General features: G+C 29.5%; 3 protein-coding genes across 3 annotated transcripts; all 3 read left to right on the top strand.

Annotated features, from left to right (window-relative positions):
• Nucleotides 1–3,701: 3,701 nt before the first annotated feature.
• On the top strand, nucleotides 3,702–4,493 carry LOC129914910 (trypsin alpha-3-like). The gene has a single exon (XM_055994359.1). It carries the CDS (start codon nucleotides 3,702–3,704, stop codon nucleotides 4,491–4,493), a length of 792 nt encoding a protein of 263 aa, XP_055850334.1.
• A 4,737-nt stretch (nucleotides 4,494–9,230) lies between these two features.
• LOC129916250 (trypsin beta-like) lies at nucleotides 9,231–10,111 on the top strand. Its single transcript, XM_055996094.1, has one exon. The coding sequence runs from the start codon at nucleotides 9,317–9,319 to the stop codon at nucleotides 10,106–10,108; it is 792 nt and encodes a 263-aa protein (XP_055852069.1). The 5' UTR covers nucleotides 9,231–9,316; the 3' UTR covers nucleotides 10,109–10,111.
• Nucleotides 10,112–16,195: 6,084 nt separating this feature from the next.
• Nucleotides 16,196–16,990, top strand: LOC129914909 (trypsin beta-like). The gene has a single exon (XM_055994358.1). It carries the CDS (start codon nucleotides 16,196–16,198, stop codon nucleotides 16,988–16,990), a length of 795 nt encoding a protein of 264 aa, XP_055850333.1.
• The last annotated feature ends 429 nt before the right edge of the window (nucleotides 16,991–17,419 follow it).

The raw sequence follows: 17,419 nt of genomic DNA, 5'->3' as shown, positions 1-17,419 counted from the left end.
CGAAACTTAAAATTAAATCATCATGGATTTGCTTCCTTACAGTCCTAGAGAACATCCCTACAAAGTTTGATCAAAATCTAAAATGAGACAGCAATTCCGATTAACGCTTGCATACGGAATGACAGTTAACGGTCCATAAAAACTGTTGTAATCGAGAGCGGTGAAATTTTTTTTTTTAACTTTCTTATTTGACCCTTTTATAATGCAGTCCTATACTCGTTTTTCAGATGCATCGACTTTCCCTGGATTTCGAGGTATAAAGCTAATTTGACTCCACTAGCAATTAAAGGAAAACAACTACTTTGGAGTGAAGGCGATAAATGCAATTTTCTCACAAATTGACTTCAAACACAAAAAAAAAAAAATGTTTGAACACAACCACCTACAATATTTAAATATACATTTTCATATTTGTATAGTTAAAATTAAGTAAATTGAGAATAGTTTTTTTGAAAAAAATTAAAAAAATTAAGATTAAAGTAATTAAACTCAGATTTTTGAAAAAAAAAAAATTATTGAAAAAATTTGTACATGTCCTTTTTAAAACTTTTTCGTAACATAAAATGCATTTATTTTTCAAATTTTTTTGGCAACATTTATTATGGCTTGAAATTATATATGTATGTATTACAGTTTATGAAAAAAATGAAAAATTATTTCATTTTCGAAGAACTTTTTTTAATAAAAGTTTTGATAAACAAAAATTAACATATTTTTTTTTTAAGTCCAACATTTAAATATAAAGTTATTTTTTCTTTATTCAATTGCTCTTATTGTTGAAAGTTAAATAGTAAAATTTTGAAGTTCTTCTTTTTCAAAGTCTTTGAGAAAATCAATTATTTCAATGCAAAAATTCAATGAGGTCATTCCGTAGTTTTGAAAATGATCATCGAATAGAAATAGACCATAATCGTTTCATAGTTTGAGAATCTTCAAAGCTATTTCAAATCATGCCTGATTCAATATTTCCAAAACAGTTTTTATAAAAAAAAAGTTTTTATATCCTTAGAAGTCGTTTTAGTCTAGGTCAAGTTCTAGGTTTATGGCCAAAACATGTTTTTTTAAATAAATTCATATTTTGCTACGAATAGGTGAAAAAAAAGTCATTTAAAATTTTTTAATAACGTTTTTTTTTTCTCCAAAATTCTGAGTTGAGGGACATTCTTCCAAAAACTCTTGCTTTCCTCCGGATTAGCCGTGAAAAAAATTATTAAAAATAAAAAAATGCATGTAGGTATAGTCCTGTGCTATAACTTTTCTTAAAGCTTGTAGTTTATTCTTAATTTTGTTTTTTGACTCAAGTTATTTCATTAAGTAGTTTTTGAGAAATTAAGTTTTAAAGATGAAATATAGAAAAAAAATTTGTTTTCGTTAATTAATTGATTCTGTATAAAATTTAGTAATATCATGGACCTTTTTTTATCATTATTTAATGACCTGGTAGTTTTAAGTCAAATACTAAAGAATTCATTCAAATAAAATAACAAAGTTCCTAAAAAAATTAAAAAAAAAAACTGAAACATAATTTTTTCATGGGAAACCCTGTTTTTTTTTTTCATTTGCATTAAAATTTTTTATTTGCATTTTTTTTTAAATTTTTAACTGAATCCATTATATCTCAAGAATATTGTGTCAAAATTTTAGGACGATTGGAGCCAAATTGACCAAATTATAAGTATTTTAATACTTCGCTTACGAATGTTTGATTCCAGAGTTCAAAACTTTAAATCGTTGTCCCCACAACTAACGTTTTCAAAGCCTCATAACTTTAAAACTACTGCACTGATTCTTTTGAAAGAAAAATACTATTTCTGTACATCTATTAGTAAGGGTCGTTTCTCAGGAGTTTTTGTCAAAGGGCCCTTATTTCCGGGGGGGGGGGGGTGGTTGTCAAACTCGGGCAAACTCTTGAAATGCAATATTGTTCAACATATCTAGCGGTTTAATAATATATAGGTTAGACCATGTTGCGCCATTATAAAACCACTAATGTTTACAAAAAAAACAATGAAAAAAGTGCAAGTTTTTTAAGTGTGTATACTTAAACCCCTTCGTATGAAAAAATAGAGTTGCATATACAATTCCATTTTTTACTTGCGATATAGCTAGGTACTATATATCAAGTTATGTATTCGTACAAAAAAAAAAAGTTGAGATAACATTTTTCCATAACATTACGATGGTAGAGAATGCCAAAAAAGTGGGTCCCGGTAGTCCGTCTGTCTGTCTGTCTGTCTGTCTGTCTGTATAAGGAGCTACAGCCTAAACGGATGGACCGATTAATGTCAAACTTGGTGTGTAGCGTTATTTGGCGACTCTCCAGAGGGGTTTTTGGAATTAATTTTTTTGGACCAAAAATAACGGTACTTGTCATATACCGATTTTTGTAAAGTTGAAATTGCTCAAAAACGGCTCTAACGATTTTGTTTAAAAAATTCAAATGTTAGTTTTAAGCAAAGGTCTATCTTTCAATGAAAAATTTTTTTTTTTGAAAATCATTATTAAAGGTACCTGCCATAGAACCGTTTTTTTTAAATCCGATTATCTCCGAAAGTGCTTATTCTATTTCAACGAAACTTTTTGTGATGAAGAATTTATATAATTTAAATATAAGCCAAAAGCAAAATTTTGAAAAAAATACTTTTTGGATTTTTAAAAAAATTTTGAAAATTTTTTTTTTGAAAAATCCAATTTTCGAAAACGGGACATTAAATTTTTTTTAAATTTTGTGTTTAGATGTTGATCAGTGATTTCTACAAAATGGCATACCAATTTTATTTTAAAACTTTTTTTTCAAGAAATTATTTATACAAAATTAGTTTTTTAAAAAACGGCTATAACGATTTTGAAATTTTTGTTTCTAAAAATGCATGTTAGTATATCAGTCAAAACTGCATACTTGTTTTGGGGGGCAATTTGATTTCAGATCTTATATTATTTTTTTAAAAAATGAATTTCCTTTTTTTTTCTTTCCCATTTATTTAGATTTTCCAAATTTCTATATAAAAAGTCTTTAAAATTTAAGCAACTTGAACTCTAAGAGCAAGTACGTGCGACCCCAGTAGTGCAATTTATTTTAGAATACAATTAATACCTTGATTGTCAATATCCATATAAAATTTTTTGCCTGAAATCACTTTAAAGTAAAAAACAAAATTCTTAGAAAATTCACATTTTTTTTATAAAAATCGCTTGAGTATAATTCTGTGAAATTTTGTTTTTCTAAAAATTTATTACAACTCAAAGAAATATTACTAATTTCTTATGCAAAAAAAGAAAGAAATTAAACCAGTCTCATTGAGATATTTCTTAAAAAATCATCCGCTTTAAAACTATGCCTCTGGAAGTATGTATCTCCCAGCTTTTTTTTAAATTCTTCCAAAACATACCCAAAAAAACTAGAACAACACAACAATAAGGATTATATAAGTTAACTTTTGCAAAACATTATACATTCAATTTTAAGTCTGCGCAATTCAACAGCAGATGAATAATTTTTCTAATTTATTTATATTATTTAAAAAAGTTGTTGTTTTTTGTTTGACGCCTTTGCTCTTATTTGCTCTTATGTTATGTAGATATCTATTTTAACGACATTATTTGTTTAAAACACAGTTGTTTTAAAAATGCAAACAAATTGTGGCTACCATTTTGACTATAAAAGGTCGCATTTTAACATTCAAAAATCACAAGTAGCAAAGATGTTTCGTCTAGTGGTTGCCTTGAGTGTTTTGTGTCTTGCATCAGCAAATTCTGATCCAAACGAGGATAGAATTGTCAATGGCAGAACAGCTAGTATCAACGAGCTTCCCTATCAAGTTTCTATTCAGCAATATTCACAACATTTCTGTGGAGGAACTATTATATCGCCAACAACAGTCTTATCAGCTGCTCATTGTACAATTAGCATTGTTACAAAAGGTCAGGAGGATACTTGTCAAGTTCGGGTTGGTTCATCAAATTGGAAATCCGGTGGTGTTACGAGGAAGATCAAATATATCGTTAATCATCCAGGATATGACGCTAAAACAAATGTGAATGATGTCTCAATCTTAGCTCTAGTTTCGCCTCTTGTGTATAGTGCTAGTATAAAACCAGCAAAACTTTGTGCCAATTTATTGGATAACAATACACCTGTCGATGTTAGTGGATGGGGAAGATTACAAGAAGGTGGTAAGGAACTTCCAACAAATCTGCAAGCTGTTACTATCAGAATGATGAATGGTGCTACATGTGCCAGTCGACAATTCGGTTATGGAGCAGCAATTAAGGAGTCAATGATTTGTGCATATGCACCTAATCAAGATTCATGTCAAGGAGATTCTGGAGGTCCTCTTGTTGAAGCAGAAACCTCGAACATGGTAGGAATTGTGTCTTGGGGAGCCGGATGTGCACAAGCTGGTATGCCTGGTGTTTATGCTGACGTTTCTTATCCAGGAATTCGTTCATTTATTACTCAATATTGCCCAAGTGCAAATTATATTTATTGTTAATAATAATAATAACATAAATAAATTAAAGAAGCATTCATAAATTGTGTTTTGTGAACTAACTCTTTTTTCAATTCAATACGTTCAGGTCTCATAACTTATGTAAAGTGGTCTCTGGAATCAATCAAAATTACTTTGATACATTTTCTTTCTGTCATCAACGAAACAAAAAATAAAATCGGAAAATTTAACGAAAAACTTAACGAAATTCCACTAAGATTAATCACAATCAGGTATTATTCTAAAAGTGTTTCGATTAATTGTTAAAAATATTTGTTTAAAATTTTTTCTCAGTTAAATTCTCAACCAATTTTCTTTCATTAAAAATACTTTGATTATTAGAAAAAAATTATTTTTATTATTTTTTTTTTTCAAAAAAAGGATCTTAAAATTTTGATTGAAATTTTTGTGTGTAATGCAGCCCTATTTTTAATAAAAAAAATTTTTAACAGTTATTAACAGTACTTTCAATATTAAGATTTTTTTTTATTTAAAAAATTACTTTTTTATTACTTTTACGATATTGTTTTTAAACAAAAGCGTTTAAATTTAAATACCTTATCATAATGTTAAAATTGTTAAAAATATTCTATAAACACATTTTTGGATTTTTTTTACAGCTCGAGCCGTCTCTAACGATTTTCAATTTATTTATTTTTTCTTAATTCAAAATATAAAATGCCAGTCTCGTATTTTTTTGTACCCTTATTATAGTGTTATTTGTGCAATCGTCAAACAAAACGCTCGCTGGTCGATTATGCTTCTATTGTACAACTTACCAGAAGTGAAAGTCCTAACAACTGCTGTCCACCTTAAGGTTATACTATTTATTGTAAAAAATCAAATAATCTTTTTTGCACATTTTGAATGTACATACATATAAGAATGTTGTCCAAAAATTTCACATTGATATAGCAATTATTTTCCGAGAAAATACGAATTTGTGAAGACTTTTTAAATAAGTTTACATCATTCCCAAAATATTTAAACGCATTTTTCTCGAAACTGTGTTTTCAAAGTCGGTGAGCAAAATTTCTCCGAAACGGCTGGAGTGATCGGCTTGAAATGTGTACGCAATTTTCTTAGATACTTTTTTCAGGTAATGAACGAAGGAATAAGGTTTTTGACAATGGGAAACCGACGAAGTTATGAATACCAGAGTTATGCGCGACAGAGTTACGCGTGTCAAAGTTACGCAAAACCGAAGTTATGAAAAACAGAATTTATGAAATACCGTAGATACGAAAAACCGAATTTACAAAACACCAGAGTTATGAACACCTAAGCTATGAAACGTGGTTTTTGGGTTGGCAACCATTTAGATGAAGGATATACGGGAGGAACGTACCAAAAAACTAGAGCGTATAGGTTGAGTATATCCCGTATATCCTTCATCTCAATGGTTGCCAACCCAAAAACTACGTTTAAAAACTTTGGTGTTCATAACTCTGGTCAAGCTTTTCAACGGTACCATTGATATTCATGAATGTCAATTACATCCTGATCAATTAATCGTTTTTACAGAACGCAAAGTTTGATTCAATTTTTTTGCTCCTATTCATAAACGTTTTTTTTTTTTCATTTTTTCAAAAGAGATGTCTTTTATAAAAATTTTTTTTTTTATTAGTAATCGGTTTGTAAAAAAATAATTTATATTTGTTTGTTGAAAAAAAAAAAAAAAAAAAAAAAACGAAACATTGTGAGTCAAAAGCTAGACGTTCATGTAATTCTCTGAATGCGAAATATTTTTTTGGAATTTTGTGAAAAAAAGAGTATACATTAGGGCGTTCGTTATTTAAGAATCAAGTTCTTAAGTGAAAAAACTATTTCAAAATAATAAAAACAAATTCCCTTCATTTTTGCAGATTTTTGTTTTGACGCTAGATGGCACCCCAGGAGTATTAAATCTCGAAATAGGTATACCTATCTAGATTTATGAGGTCATTTTTTTTAAGATATAGCTTTAAAGGAAAAAAGTTTGATGAGGTTCTTGTCTACATTAAACACCGTTTTCAAAAAGGTATAAGATGGTGGGAGCTATACTGATTAGACTGTTCATAAAAGGTAAATAAAACTACCTATTACCTACATGATTTGCTAATAATTTTGATTTTGTTAGATTAATTGTTAAAAAATACCTCGATATCATGTCTCATATGAGTAAAAATATTTCATTTGTTGGTATTCAAAAAGCAACAAAATAACTAATTTTCTCGTAAAATTTATATATACAGGGTGTCCCAAAAGTAATGGATCAAACGAAGTATGCTGATAGGCCAACTTTAGGACTTTCAGAATTTGGTAACTTGTTCATCCCAAATCTTTACGGTTTTCGATTTATTGCAGTTTTTGTGAAATTTCGATAAATTCCGACTTTGCAACAGTATTTTGCTTCCTCCGCGCATAATGGATTTTTGTTTTTTACAATTCTTTCACTAAAACATTGCCTAATAATAAGAAATAATTAATTTATCAAAATATTTTTTATTTTATTCGCCATTTTGCTTCAAATGAATTAACAGTTCCATGTTTTATGAAAACTCAATTTTTCACTTTTATTTCAGAGCAACACCCTGAAAAAAATTTGTATGGTGTGACCCTGGTTTATTATTTTGAAAACTTGCCGTGTTATTGCAGTTTTCAAAAATGTATAAAAGTTTCCAAAGTTGAAGTTAGAACTAAAGATATTATAATTTAAAAGCAACAAAACAGGGTCTTTCAGAGAAAAATAACAAAGAAAAATAAACAAATTTTCTCGACTGTTGTTTTTTTATTTCTTTTTGAATAAAAGCCTCGATTTTTGTTTGTTATTTTGCTCTGAAAACCTCTGTTTTTTTGCATTAAAATTGTAATATTTTTCGTTCTAATTTCATCTTTGGAAACTTTTATACATTTTTGAAAACTGCAATAACACGGCAAGTTTTCAAAATAATAAACCAGGGTCACACCATACAAATTTTTTTCAGGGTGTTGCTCTGAAATAAAAGTGAAAAATTGAGTTTTCATAAAACATGGAACTGTTAATTCATTTGAAGCAAAATGGCGAATGAAATAAAAAATATTTTGATAAATTAATTATTTTTTATTATTAGGCAATGTTTTAGTGAAAGAATTGTAAAAAACAAAAATCCATTATGCGCGGAGGAAGCAAAATACTGTTGCAAAGTCGGAATTTATCGAAATTTCACAAAAACTGCAATAAATCGAAAACCGTAAAGATTTGGGATGAACAAGTTACCAAATTCTGATAGCCCTAAAGTTGGCCTATCAGCATACTTCGTTTGATCCATTACTTTTGGGACACCCTGTATATTTTTTTTTGTTTGAAAAATCAATTTGTTTAAAACGGATTGATAAATTTTCTTCAAATTTTGTTAATTAATTTTTGTTAATTTAAAAATAATTTCTGCTTAACATCACTTTTTTTTCGAAAACTTGTATATACAAAAAAATATAAAAAAAACCGCTCAAAAATTTTCCAAAAAAAAAAAAAAATTCTTTGTTTTACAAGAAATCAAATAGCATTATTCATTTGGAGATTAAAACCGTTTATAAGGGTTTTATTGACTTCCAAATAGGAGGAGGTATTCAATATATACTGTCAAATCGCATAAGATTTTTAAAACCTCCTCTTTTAAGGCGACGTTAAATTTAATAGAAATTAGGGCTTGTTAACTACATTTATTAAAAGATCCATTAATTGAATTTTTTTTTGCTTTTTTATGGATGCAGGCTTTGTTAGTTTATGGATTTTTTTAACAATTCATAGGTACTTTTGCGTCAAATTCACAAAAATGTAGGAAATATTTGTTTTTATTAATTTTCGATTTCATGTACATACCTATATTGTTGCTGTCCCGATTTGTTCCGACTTTTAAGACCTGTAGTTGTCCTTACAATAATAAAATTTTATCTGGCAGCCCTAATTGAAGTCGTTTTTTGGGTGTTTTTTTTTTTTTTTTTGATAAAAATGATTATTTCATTTTTTTTTTTTTAATATGTAATAACTTTTGATTATTTTTTTTATTTGTTAATAAATAATTTTGGCGTACGACACCGCAGAACTTATGTACAGTGTTGGCCAATTTTTTTAAATTCATTTCTTAAATTTTTTTAAGTCAATTAGAACCAAATTGACGAAGTTATGGTCCTATTTTTATACTGCAGCTATATCCCTTTTATTCCAAAACTTAAAAACGTTTTTTCCCACAACTCAAGCTTTCATTGTCGGTGCATCTTATAACTTAACACGAAAAGATGTCTTTTCTAACCTTATATGAAATCAATAAATAGAGTTGGTATAAAGATGAAACCTTGGGGAACGCCTGCGTGATTTAAAAAAAAAAACATATGTGTACCTGTATTGTGAGTGGTTCGTTGAACAAAGAATTTTCTAAATCAAAAGTATTCATGTTTAAGAAGAGTTTGATGAATACCTTGCAGATATCAAACAGAGGAATTTTATTTACAAAGATTGTTGCCATTATTTCAAGAATTCAACATATATACGAAATGACGTATTATTTCAGTTTTTCTTCCAAACTCGCATGCTTAGTAACAATAATGGCCGAAAGTATCTATATTCTACGTCAAATCTCGGCCAAAATTGGCGCGATTAAAAAATCATAAAAGCTGAGAAATGATTACCTGTGCCAATTTTTCTAATTTTTGAGAAATTTTGATTGTTTTTCCTGTTTGCTCTCGTGTTATTTCGTGTTTATTCTTCGTTTGAAACACAGTTGTTGATAAGCAAATAAATTTTTATTCATTTTTTCACTATAAAACATCGCATCTTAACTTTAAAACAATCACAAGTTATAGCAAAGATGTTTCGTCTAGTAATTGCCTTAAGTGTTTTGTGTCTTGCATCATCAGTTTTAGCAGCATCTGATAGAATTGTTAATGGCAGAACAGCAAGTATTGATCAGTTTTTCTGGCAAGTTTCACTCCAGCAATATGAAGAACATCTTTGTGGAGGAAGTATTATATCATCGAAATTTGTCTTAACCGCGGCTCATTGTACGTTTGGCATAATAAACAGGAAACAAGAGGATACTTGTCAAATTCGAGCTGGTTCATCAAATTGGAGTTTTGGTGGTATTGTAAAAAAAGTTAAATGGATGAAACTTCATCCAGCTTATGATTCTAGAACAATGGTTTATGATGCCTCATTAGTTGAAGTAGTAACAGATTTTGTATGGAGCGCTAATATTAAACCAGTATCACTTTGTTCGAATTTATTGTATGATAATACACTAGTTGATGTAAGCGGATGGGGAAGATTGGACCAAAATAATAAAGATCTTCCAAAACAATTGTTAGCGGTAACTCTGAAATTCTTGAATCCTACCACATGTGCGGCTCCACCATACACTTATAAATCAACATCTGTTCAGAAATCAATGGTTTGTGCGTATGCACCTAATCAAGATGCATGCCAAGGAGATTCGGGAGGTCCTCTTGTCTGTGCTGGTCAGGCAAAGCAAGTTGGAATTGTGTCATGGGGATCCGGTTGTGCTCAGACAGGAAAGCCTGGTGTTTATTGTGATCTTTCTGTACCAAATGTTCAAAGATTTATTGTTCAATATTGTCCGGCTGTAAAATATATAAATTGTTAAAGAAATGGCTAATTAAATAAATAAATGAATACAAAATGAATAAAAGTAGTTATTATGCGCAACTATAGTAATTATTTTGGACTGGAACGAAGGCGTGGAAGTAACCCTTTTGGATGAAGGAAATCTTTACCATTTTCTGCTAGTGCAAAATGTTTTCAATAGATCATACAAACTCAACAAGACGAAGAAAAGAAATGTAAAGTCACAAAATTCAAGTAAAATTGACAATCGCACTATACCTATGTATAGTATAAATTCTGGCAACCCTATATACATGTATGAGTGGTTGAAAATGAAGAAAAAATAGATGACCTGATTTTCGAATGTGATTTTCACCAGGGGCGTACACACCATTGGGGCAAGCAGGGTGGTTGCCCGGGCCCCCCGAAATGCCAGAACCCCGACTGGAGACAGTGCAGAAAGTTCCATACTTATAAAAGTAATAAAGCAAAAAGATAAGATATTTGACATGAATTCTTTCGGACACATGAGAGAAAAATTATATTTTTCAGTGTAATGCATAATAAATTGGTTGTCAGGCGCATAATATAGCATCTCAAAGAAAATAAAAATATATTACCTCAGGGGCCCAAAAAAAAAAAAAATAAATTATAAATTGTCTTAGGGCCCCAAAAAATGTACTTGAATAGCCTTAGCGACCAACAAATGATACATCAGGGGCCCCTAAAATAAAGTAGGGCGAATACGTACTTTTTTATTTGTTCTTATTTTCTATATTAATTGGGTGCCAAAATACCAAAGGAGTCCCAAAATTTAGCTTTGCCCCGGGGCCCCGGCAAAAGTTTAACTTTTTCCAAATTAAACTTTTTTTTGAAAAAACAAACTATTTTTTGAAAACTAGCAAATGTATTTTATTGAAACTCTGTTTGACAATAAATTATTTTGTTTTAAATTGCATACAAATTTTTTTTTTTTGAAAAATTTCTGGAAAAACCATTTTCAAGCAAAAAAAAATTCTAACAATTATTTACCATACAACAAATTGAAAGGGCATCATAACCATTTAAGGAGATGTTTTTGTAATTTTAAACCAAATTTTGTATTATTTCTTAAGTTTTTTTTATGTATTTAATTTCTTAAAAAATCTTTTATGAATTTTTAAAAAGCTTACGTATTCGTGCGACACAGTCATGCATTTTGTTTTTATTGTTTATAAAATACCTGAGTATATTAGTTTAAAAAAAAAAATAGCTCTTTTTCTAAAAATGCATCTTAATAAAAGAATTAAAATTCGGACATTCCATTTTAACTTTTAGGACATTTTGACGCTTATTATAGACGAGTATCTACGCGTCCCCTCCGTAACCGTCAAAATAAATTTATTTTACTCTGAGATGCAGAAATTTGTATGAATTCTATGTTTTCTTAGATATGTTTTAAATTAATTTTTGTTGTTTTTGATTTCTTTTGAGTTTAAATTTGTATGAATTTTTGTTATTTTATATTAAATCCATGAATGTCAATCTATCAATTTTTTGAGAATCAATGAAATCAATTTTAAGTTTTTATTTTGTTTTTTTTTTTTATTTCTCAGGTTTTTATTATTAGTACTCTTATTATGGGCTATTTGCTGAATCGAAACTTAAATAATCCATGTTGAACATATAGTCTTATTCCCTACTTTTACCTCTGCGTAAACTGTCACATAAGGATTTATAGAAACTTAAGTGTTATAAATTCATTAGGTGGTATAACGAAATCAATACTGCTATTCAAAAAAGCCCCTTCCATGTTCAAAGCTGCCCCATAAATGGGGAATTTTTGAACATAAGAACCTTACTCCAGTCAAAGCGTCGGAAAAAAGGGCCTCACCTTGCGCAGAGAGGCACTGTCAGTTTTTATTTCATGGATCGATAGGGGTATATTTAAAAGGCTTAAACCCAATTTCTCACCACCTGATCATTCTTTTTAGCGGAGTTATTCACAAAAATGCATTTTTTGGGATATTTTACTTCTAAGCTAATATCCTTGCTCCAGATTGTTGTAGACCAAAAAATAAACATAAATTCTCTTCCTTATAATATTTTCTATCGTTGTATGTAATTTCATTGTATTTGAGTGAGTAAATATAAAATGGCAGCCATTTAAAATCAAATTCTTGTTGTTAAAAAACACATTTTTGTCATTATTTCGAAAAAAGCTTGTATCATGATTGACATTTTTCTAACCTATTTTGTAGCCCTGTTCATGTCCTGCATTTTAAAGAAAAAATGAGCTCTTTATCACCAAAGATGGCCGAGCTATTGATAAATGAACGCATGCAAAACCGGTGCGAAAACACCCAAAAATATCGTTTTTTTAAGGAATAACTCGACTTCAGAATGTCCTACGGCAAAAAATAAAGCAATGTTCGTTACAACATTTTCTATCAATTTAGTGCACATTATTTTTGTTGAAACAATTAAAAAATAATTAATATTAAGTCAAAGTAGTTTTTTTGTTTAGCAAACTCTTGCCTTATTATTTTGCAAACGGTGCAAGTATTGGCTATTAAAATAAAATATTATTGTAGTCCTTTAAATTATCTACAATTCAAAAAAAAAAATTAGCTTTCTACGACCCACGGGAGCCGAGTTATTATAATTTTAAGAAAGCATTAATCCGTACGAAAATTCAAAAAAATTTCCCTTGTTTATGATTCGAATACTAGTTCTCAGTGAGAGGGGTTGTTTTCATTGTTATAACTTATAAGAGAATTTGTCTTATGTTTTTTCGTTGGTCATTTGGACCTTTTTTAAAAAATTAATTTCTCGGCTCGTGTGGGTCGTAGAGAGCTAATTATTTTTTTAATTGTAGATAATTAAAAGGACTACAATAATATTTTATTTTAATAGCCAATACTTGCACCGTTTGCAAAATAATAAGGCAAGAGTTTGCTAAACAAAAAAACTACTTTGACTTAATATTAATTATTTTTTAATTGTTTCAACAAAAATAATGTGCACTAAATTGATAGAAAATGTTGTAACGAACAATTCATTGCTTTATTTTTTGCCGTAGGACATTCTGAAGTCGAGTTATTCCTAAAAAACGATATTTTTGGGTGTTTTCGCACCGGTTTTGCATGCGTTCATTTATCAATTGCTCGGCCATCTTTGGTGATAAAGAGCTCATTTTTTCTTTAAAATGGAGGACATGAACAGGGCTACTGGTTAGAAAAATGTCAATCATGATATAAGCTTTTTTCGAAATAATGACAAAAATGTGTTTTTTAACAACAAGAATTTGACTTTAAATGGCTGCCATTTTATATTTACTCACTCAAATACAATGAAATTACATATAACGATAGAAAATATTATAAGAAAGAGAATTTATGTTTATTTTTTGGTCTACAACAATCTGGAGCAAGGATATTAGCTTAGAAGTAAAATATCCCAAAAAATGCATTTCTGTGAATAACTCCGCTAAAAAGAATGATCAGGTGGTGAGAAATTGGGTTTAAGCCTTTTAAATATACCCCCATCGATCCATGAAATAAAAACAGACAGTGCCTCTCAGCGCAAGGTCAAATGACGCTTTGACTGGAGTACCTGTAGGTATTTGTTAAACACCAAAATTTGATATAAATATTTCGTCAAACTAACCAAATGTTACTTAATATCGAAGTTCAATACCACTGTTCAATGTTAGTTAACTTTGCTGACCATAAAACGTATATAGGGGAAGTGGGGGCAGGACCGTTTTTGTAATACACTCCGCTTCAACTGAATAAGCACACAAATTTTCAAAGGTAGGTACATATTTTTTCCATTTTTTCCTAAGATTAAGCTTAAATGTATCATTTGATGATGCTTACCGTTAGATTGTGATGTTGAGAAAACAAAAAGTTCATACAGGAAAAAAAATATGAATTGAGGCAAAAAAAAAAACGGCAAAAATAGTAGTTAATCGACGAGAAATTTTGAGATCTGCCTCAAATTCATGTTACTCTGCGACAAAAATTAAACAAAAAGCTGGTGTTATTGCAAGTGTTTCAACAGTACCTAGTCGGTAGAGTAATAAACAGCTCGGATCATTGAAACCCATTAAAAGTAAAACAAAAACCACCTCTAAGCAAGCAACGAAAAGGTTGTCGTTTTGAATTTTCTAGCCTCCATATGAGCTGGGAAAATGAGTGGCGCATAGTGGTTTTTCTAATGAGAAAAAGTTCAATTTTGAGGCCCCGATGGCTTTAATTACGAAGTATGAAAAAAATCAAAATTGGCAACACTTACAATACCTATAAAATAGGTGCCTTTTGGTATGATCGATTAGAGATCGGTTGAGACGCCAAAAGAGTTACCTACGGTAAATTTTGTGATTTTTCATCAAATTGTTATCGTTCATGTGAAAAGTCAGTTGTATTTTTAACACTGAAAAACAAATAATATTTTTAACTTTTCCTTTTTGTATAATAGAAAGAGAATATTCAATAGTATTTTCTGCGAAAGAAGGAGTCATAAAGATAAATAAAAAAAAAAAATAATAATAATCCAGAACATCAGATATGATATATGACTGGGGCAAGACCGCCCATGGGCGAAATTGGAAATTCTGGTATCTTAAAAATAATACTGTAAGTGGTGATTCTGAGGAAGAGAACTTTGCAGTCTGTATTTGTACCCTCTATTTGCAACTGTTTTCTAAATCCCATCCAAAATATTGTTGGATTAAGTGCAAAATGTGTACCAAATAGTACCAAAAAGCTTGTGCTGGAGTGAGAACTAATGAAAATATAGCATAATTGTGTTATTATTGCAAATAGAATAGACTGCATTTAAAGCAAAGAAACGGTCTTTCTACCAACAAAATTTAATAGTACGGACTTACCCCCATGTGGGGGCAAGACCGTTTTTTTTTAAATTTTTTTTTTTTAAACTTATTATCTTTTGTTAAATTTTTTTTTTTTTTTTTTTATAATAATGAAAGTTCTTACATTAAACAATTAACTTAATGAAAAAAGATTTAATATTACTTAAAAGTTGTTTTTTATTGGTTTTTAAGACAATCAAACACTAGAGGGGCAGTCTTGCCCCCACTTCCATTATTCGTTCAAACAGTTTGCGAAACCAAAAAGTGTTCAAATCTTAATTTTATCTCAAGGAAATCACTTAAAACTGTCAACCAGGAAATTTAAGAAATAGTTCAAATCACTGTTAAAGAGGTCGATGGCAAATTTATCGAAATGCCAATTCGTTTTTTGGTTTTAATGCCCCTATCAATGATGCAGTTATTCGTTACTTTCGTAAGTTTCATTACTGAATAGTAATGATTTTGTTGAAGAAAATTAACATTTTCCTACTCTTTAGTGAAGTAAATACCGTCATCTTAGAAGTAACAAATATATACGATTTGCTCCAGCTATAGTTTAAAACTAGTGATGGGAACTATTGAATAAAAATTTTCGATTGTTGTAAAATATTCATTCATTCGATAGTTTTAAATCATTCATTCATTCATTGATTTAGTTAGGTACTATTTTCATTCGAATAGATTTTTCATTCGATAGTTTTTGCATTCGAACAGTTTTTTTTATTCGATAGTTTTTTAATTGGAATAGTTTTTTATTCGATAGTTTTTTCATTGAAATAGTTTTTTTATACGATAGTTTTTTCATTCGAATAGTTTTTTCTTATTGGATAGTTTATTCTATAGTTTTTATTCTATAGTTTTTATTCGATAGTGTTTATTCAAATGAATGAACGAATGAACTATTCGATAGTTCAAATCATTCAGTTACTAACAACTATCGATAGTACAAATCATTCGATAGTTCCCATCACTATTTAAAACAATTCTTCAAATAACAATCTTTTTTTCTTTGATAAACTACAATTTCTGACTTAAGACCTTGAATTCTTAGAATGGCAAAAAGGCACAATTTTTCGAAATTTCTGTAACGAATTTCTGTTTGATATCTTATATAAATTTTTTTTTTCTTGTTTTTATTTGCGCTCATGTTATTGTTTGTTAACTTTGTTGTTTGTTGGTAACACACAGTTGTTCAAATGTAAATACATTTTAACGAAAATTTTGACTATAAAAGCTCACCCCTTAACATTCAAAAAGTTACAAGTTATCAAAATGTATCGTCTATTAGTTGTCGTGAGTGTTTTGTGTTTTGCATCAGCGTTATTGGTTCCTATTGAAGATAGAATTGTTGATGGTAAAAATGCAGATATTATCAGTCATCCCCATCAAATTTCACTTCAAAGAAACGAACGCCATTTTTGTGGAGGCAGTATAATTGCTGAAAAATATGTAATTACAGCATCTCATTGTACAGTTAAAATTATTGCCAACAATGAACAGAGTATTTGTCGAGTTCGAGCTGGTTCATCATTTTGGAATCAGGGTGGTATTACCAAGTCAATCAAATCGATTATTAACCATCCAAAATATGAACCCAAATCAATGGTGTACGATGTTGCCATCTTAGAACTTTATTCCGGTTTTATATGGAGTGCTAGTATTAAACCAATTAAATTGTGTTCCACTTTGCTTGAAGACGATACGCTTACCGAAGTTACCGGATGGGGTAGATTGGCTGAAGATAATAAAAATCTTCCGGAACAATTGCAAGAGGCAACAGTGAAATTTATGAATGCAGTAACTTGTTCATCACCGCTGTACAAATATGGTGATTCAATTATGTCTTCAATGGTTTGTGCATACGAACCTGGACAAGATTCATGCCAAGGAGATTCGGGTGGTCCTCTTTCGATTTTTGATGATATACTAAAACTAGTTGGAATTGTTTCATGGGGACGTGGATGCGCAGAGCAAGGCCATCCTGGTGTTTATTGTGACGTTTCTGATCCAGAAGTTCGATCATTTATTTACGATAATTGTCCATCAGTAAAATATGTAGAATGTTAAAACAAAACAAAAATAAAGACGTGGATATGCAGAGGCATTATTAATTTTCAATTACAGCCTATCTGCAACTTATGTAACTTGTTACTAAAAATTAATAAAAAAAAAAAGAAAAAATTAAAATTTTTGTTTTCTTTTTTTTTCCAAATTATCTATTTTTTATTTTTGTTATGTTTTTTTTTTTTTTTTGGCAGTTCCGCCTTTGAAAATTTTTGAAAATAAAAATAAAATGTACAAGAAATGACGATATTAGTGTTGTTTGAAGTTAAAAGGATGTACATAAAACATAATGATTAGCTTATTTTTTAACTAACTCTAAAAAAAATTCAAGTCCCTCTACACTTGTCTTGCAGACTTGATTAAGCCCTAGGTACCTACTTGAAGATTGGTTTCCATCTGATCTTACATAACCACGCTGGTATGTTTTCTATT

Source organism: Episyrphus balteatus, chromosome 3 (genome assembly GCF_945859705.1).
Source record: "Episyrphus balteatus chromosome 3, idEpiBalt1.1, whole genome shotgun sequence".
NCBI classification, from domain to species: domain Eukaryota; kingdom Metazoa; phylum Arthropoda; class Insecta; order Diptera; family Syrphidae; genus Episyrphus; species Episyrphus balteatus.
This window is presented reverse-complemented; position numbering and strand designations above follow the sequence as displayed.